This window comes from Lucilia cuprina, chromosome 6 (assembly GCF_022045245.1).
Source record: "Lucilia cuprina isolate Lc7/37 chromosome 6, ASM2204524v1, whole genome shotgun sequence".
In the NCBI taxonomy this organism is placed as follows: domain Eukaryota; kingdom Metazoa; phylum Arthropoda; class Insecta; order Diptera; family Calliphoridae; genus Lucilia; species Lucilia cuprina.
The window spans coordinates 14,454,281-14,460,060 of record NC_060954.1 but is presented as its reverse complement, the minus strand read 5'-3'; the positions used below and the strand labels follow the sequence as shown (position 1 = coordinate 14,460,060).

General features: G+C 30.4%; 2 protein-coding genes across 2 annotated transcripts in view; one reads left to right on the top strand and one right to left on the bottom strand.

Annotated features, from left to right (window-relative positions):
* LOC111681041 (sodium-dependent nutrient amino acid transporter 1) overlaps positions 1-1,343 on the top strand; it is a 30,051-nt gene extending 28,708 nt beyond the window's left edge. The window contains exons 5-6 of the mRNA XM_046953437.1: positions 452-728; positions 791-1,343. Coding sequence (XP_046809393.1) covers positions 452-728; positions 791-1,035 — 522 coding nt within the window. The 3' untranslated portion in view covers positions 1,036-1,343. The remainder of the gene's footprint in view (positions 1-451; positions 729-790) is intronic.
* LOC111681040 (6-phosphogluconolactonase) overlaps positions 1,174-5,780 on the bottom strand; it is a 5,976-nt gene continuing 1,369 nt past the window's right edge. Inside the window, exon 3 of the mRNA XM_023442756.2 lies at positions 1,174-1,482. Within this exon, the coding sequence (XP_023298524.2) occupies positions 1,381-1,482 (102 nt within the window). The 3' untranslated portion in view covers positions 1,174-1,380. The remainder of the gene's footprint in view (positions 1,483-5,780) is intronic.

Here is a 5,780-nt window from a genome sequence, read left to right as displayed (position 1 = left end):
CTATAGTCTAGTCTATAGTCTAGTCTATAGTCTTGTCTATAGTCTAGTCTAGTCTATAGTCTAGTCTATAGTCTAGTCTATAGTCTAGTCTATAGTCTAGTCTATAGTTTAGTCTATACTCTAGTCTATAGTCTTGTCTATAGTCTAGTCTATAGTCTATTCTTTAGTCTAGTCTACTCTGCGATCTAGTCTATAGTTCAGTCTATGGTCTAGCCTAGGCTTCGGTCGTGTTTAAAGTCTGTAATATATTCTAATCTATAGTCTAGTCTATAATCTAATATATATCCTAGTCTTTAGTCTAATTTATAGTATAGTCTATTGTCTAGTCGTTCGTTTTGTATGTAGTCTAGTCTATAGTCTGGACAAAAGTCTAGACTATAATTTATTCTAAAATCAAGTTTAATTATTTTTTAAGATTATTTCTAAAATTGTGATTTTTTTCTATCAACAGGGAGGACAATTTATTCTGACTTTGGTGGACTATTTCGGCGCCTCTATGATTGCCTTAGTTTTGGGTATTGCTGAATTATATTGTTTGGGTTGGGTATATGGTGTGGATCGTCTATGCAAAGATGCCGAGTTCATGATGGGACGTAAAGTAGGACCCTACTGGCGTTGGTGTTGGGCCGTAGTTACTCCCTTAATTATGACTGTTATATTAATTTATTTCCTTTCCACCTACACACCTTTAACCTACAATGGTGTCAATTATCCTAATTGGGCTTATGGTAAGTACAAACTAACTTCAACATGTTCTATTAGTTTATTAACAAATTGTATCTCTTTTTAGCCATTGGCTGGACTATCACCTGTTTTGGTGTTTTACAATTACCCATTTGGGTTGTAGTGGCAGCCATACGTACACCCGGTGCTACATGGGGTGAAAAACTACGTGGTGCTTTCAAACCTAAACATGACTGGGGACCCACCGATCCTTTGCTGAGGGAGCAATACAATAAAGAAATTGCTAATGAAGCAATAGCTAATGAAGGCCTAGGTTGTTGGGGTTCCATAAAGAAAAACATATTTGGCTAAATTTATATTTAAATCTCAACAACTCAGCTTTAAAGTATTATTAATTAAAAAAAAAAACAGAAAAATTAATTAGTAGTTTTAAATTAAATTAAGCTAAAAGTGATTTAAGTTAAATATTAAAAGATAACTTGCCAAATGTTACTAAGAAAAAGCTATATAATTTTATTAAACATAACTGTACTTATTTATAAGAATATAAACTGTAAAGTATTGTTGTATAAAAAATAGCTTTAATTTATTATAATAAAAATGTACATAAAATATTTTTAATACATAATAATAATAAAAAACATTTTTTTTAAAAAATATTCTACAGGTTTTACCTTTTTTCTTATTTTGAGATTTTTAAATAAATTTGCCAGCAGCTTCATCGAGAAGAAGGTGGACTTGATTGTTGTGGGGTTTTACCATACCAGCTGGTAAATTTTCTTTATCTTTGAAAATGCGCTAAAAAAGGGAAAGAAAATTAATTATTATTTAAAAATATGTTTATAGAATATATTTTTCTATTGTATTGTATAGATTATACTCGTACTAGTCCTGTATTTAATTAAGCCTATAGCCAATAGTCTAATCAAGTTTACCTAATAATATAATCTATAGCCGCTTTTGGAGAGTTCATAGTTTATTCTATTGTCCCGTTTATAGTAAAGTTTATAGTCTAGTTTACAGTCAAGTCTATATATTCCATAGTTTAGTCTACAGCCTATTTTGTGCAACAGATGTTGGTAGTTTAAAATCTACTTTAAAGTGTCAACTAGGGCCGAAGCTGAAGTAGAACTGAACTAGAACTGAACAAGAACTGTGCTAGAACTGAACTAGAACTGGACTAGAACTGAACTAGAACTGAACTAGAACTGAACTAGAACTGAACTAGAACTGAACTAGAACTGAACTAGAACTGTACTAGAACCGAACTAGAACTAAACGAGAACTGAACTTGAACTAGAACTGAACTAGAACTGAAATAGAACTGAACTAGAACTGAACTAGAACTGAACTAGAACTGAACTAGAACTGAACTAGAACTGAACTAGAACTGAACTAGAACTGAACTAGAACTGAACTAGAACTGAACTAGAACTGAACTAGAACTGAACTAGAACTGAACTAGAACTGAACTAGAACTGAACTAGAACTGAACTAGAACTGAACTAGAACTGAACTAGAACTGAATTAGAACTGAAATAGTACCGAACTAGAACATAACTAGAACTGAACTAGATATAAACTAGAAATGAGCTAGAACAGAACTGAACTAGAACTTATAATTATGGAAAATACCTAAACAATAACAATAAGTATAAAATTGTTGATGAAATTTCATTTTTTTCACTTACATTTCTTAAAAAGTTTAATTGATTATATTACAAATAATTCTTTTAATTTTCTTTTTAACCGTTCCCGAACCGTTTGCCATTTTATTTTTAATATTTTATTAAATGGCAACTCTGACGCTTATTAAAATAACTTTAAAAAATAAAAAACTAAAAACTTTAACATTTTGCTTGCTCTACTTTTTTAAATTAGATTCTCTTCCTTTTTTAATATGATGCAAAAGCTTTATTAACCAACAACAAAATATTAACAATCGACATCTTTGTATTCAAATAACACTTTGCCTTTGCACTCAAACACACATCAACAGTCACACATACCAATGCGCAAAGGGCTTTTAAATAGACAAAAAGAACAACAACAAGAGCTAAGCCAATGACAATACACTTTTGCATATACACATTTTTTCTTGATAATTTTTTTCACTTTTTTTAATAAAAAACTTAATTTAAACACTAATTTCTTATAATTTTCATAATTACTTTGTTAAATTGCATTAAAACACTTAAGATTATGTAAATTTTATAGTAATTTAAACACTTTTACTAAATTTAATTAATAATTTTGCAACGAACGACGGTTTTGACTATGTTATTTTAGTAGCGGTCGAGTGTGAACTAAATTGGTTTAAGGAAATATTTATTTGCAGAGGAAATATTAGGCCGATGGGAAATTATTAAATAAAGGGATTTTATAAATTAGGATATTAAGTAATGGGAAAAGTTGGCAAATAGAAGAAGGCTATTGGAAAACAATTTGTTTTAAAGATTTTTGGCCAATAAGGACCAAGGATTTTAATTAATATGAACATTTTGTTTTTAAATTTTAATTAAAGCTATAACTAAAACTGAACTAGGACTGAACTAGAACAAGACCAGAACTAGAACAAAGGACTGAACTAGATCAAGAACTGAACTAGAACTGAAGAAGAACTGAACTAGATCTGAACTAGAACTGAACTAGAACTGAACTAGAACTGAACTAGAACTGAACTAGAACTGAACTAGAACTGAACTAGAACTGAACTAGAACTGAAATGGAACTGAACTAGAACTGTACTAGAACTAAACTAGAACTGAACTAGAACTGAACTAGAACTGAACTAGAACTGAACTAGAACTGAACTAGAACTGAACTAGAACTGAACTAGAACTGAACTAGAACTGAACTAGAACTGAACTAGAACTGAACTAGAACTGAACTAGAACTGAGCTAGAACTGAACTAGAACTGAACTAGAACTGAACTAGAACTGAACTAGAACTGAACTAGATCTGAACTAGAACCGAACTAGAACTGAACTAAACAGAAGTAGAACGGATCTAGAACTGAACTAGGACGGAACAAGAACTGAAATAAAACTAGAATTGAGCTAGAAGTAAACAATGAGTAAAATACCTAAAAATTATGATGGGATAGTATTATAGGTTTGTGCCTATGCACAATATCTTTTTTTTTACTAAAAATTTCTATTAAAAGACAATTTTTATTGAACCTTTTCTTATTAAATTTTTTTTACAATATTCATCTTCTATTTGCCAGCTTTTCCCATTAACTTAATATTCTAATTTATAAAATCCCTTTATTAAATAATTTCCTATCTGCTTGACATTTCCTCTACAAATAAATATTTCCTTCAACCATTTCAGTTCACACTCGGCCGCGACTAAAATAACACATTCTAATCCGTTGTTCGTTACAAAATTTTAAATTAAATTTAGTTAAAGTGTTTAAATCCTTATAAAATTTACATAATCACAAGTGTTTTAATATAATTTAACAAAATAATTATGATAATTATAAGAAATTAGTGTATAAATTTAGTTTTTTGTTTAAGAAAAATTAAAAAATCTTTAAGAAAAAATGTGTATACGCAAAAGTGTATTGTAATTGGTTTAGCTGTTGTTGTTGTTCTATTAAAAAGCCCTTTGCGCATTAGTATGTGTGATTACTGATGGGTGGTTGAGAGCAAGAGCAAAGTGTTTTGTTTATATAAAGATGTCAATTGTTAATATGTTGTTGTTGGTAAAAGCTTTTGCATCATATTAAAAAAAGAAGAGAATTTAATTTAAAAGTAAAAGAAGTACAAGCATAAAGCTAAAGTTTTTTGGGGGATTTATTATCTAAACTAATGTTAATGCGGAGCAGAGTTGCCATTTAATGAAATATTATAAATAAAACGTCAAACGGTTCGCAAATGGTTAAACATAAAATTAAAAGAATTATTTGTAATCTAATCAATTAAAATTTTTTTACAAAGGTAAGTAAAATAAAAAGAAAATGTCATCAATAATTTTTATAGGTATACTTATATAACGAAACTTTATTAATGTGTAAGTGTATATTTTCCATAATTAGAAATTTCTAATTCAGTTCTTGTTTAGTGCTAATTCAGTTTTAGTTCAGTTCTAGGTGAGTTCTAGTTCAGTACAAGTTCAAGTTCAGTTCCAGTTCAGTTCAAGTTTAGTTCTAGTTCAGTTCCAGTTAAGTTCTAGTTCAGTTCAGTTCCAGTTCAAGTTCTAGTTCAGTTCTAGTTCAGTTCTAGTTCAGTTCTAGTTCAGTTCTAGTACAGTTCTAGTTTAGTTCTAGTTCAGTTGCAGTTCAGTTCTAGTTCAGTTCTATTTTAGTTCTATTTCAGTTCTATTGCAATTCTAGTTCAGTTCTAGTTCAGTTCCAGTTCAGTTCTAGTTCAGTTCTAGTTCAGTTCTAGTTCAGTTCTAGTTCAGTTCTAGTTCAGTTCTAGTTCAGTTCTAGTTCAAGTTCAGATCTAGTTCAGTTCTAGTTTAGTTCAGTTCTAGCGCAGTTCTAGCGCAGTTCTAGTTCAGTTCTAGTTCAGTTCTAGGTTAGTTCTAGTTCAGTTCTAGTTCAGTTCTAGTTCAGTTCTAGTTCAGTTCTAGTCCAGTTCTAGTTCAGATCTAATTCAGTTCTAGTTCAATTCTAGTTCGGTTCTAGTTCGGTTCTAGTTCAGTTCTAGTTCAGTTCTAGTTCAGTTCTAGTTCAGTTCCAGTTCAGTTCAGTTCAGTTCTAGTTCAGTTCTAGTTCAGTTCTAGTTCAGTTCTAGTTCAGTTCTAGTTCAGTTCTAGTTCAGTTCTAGTTCAGTTCTAGTTCAGTTCTAGTTCAGTTCTAGTTCAGTTCTAGTTTAGTTCTAGTTCATTTCTAGCGCAGTTCTAGTTTAGTTCTAGTTCAGTTCTAGTTTAGTTCTAGTTCAGTTCTAGTTCAGTTCTAGTTCAGTTTTAGTTCAGTTCTAGTTCAGTTCTAGACAAGTTCTTGTTCAGTTCTAGTTCAGTTCTAAATCAGTTCTAAATCAGTTTTAGTTCAGTTCTGGTTCAGTTCTAGTTCAGTTCTAGTTCAGTTCTAGTTCAGTTCTAGTTCAGTTCTAGTTCAGTTCTAGTTCAGTTCTAGTTCAGT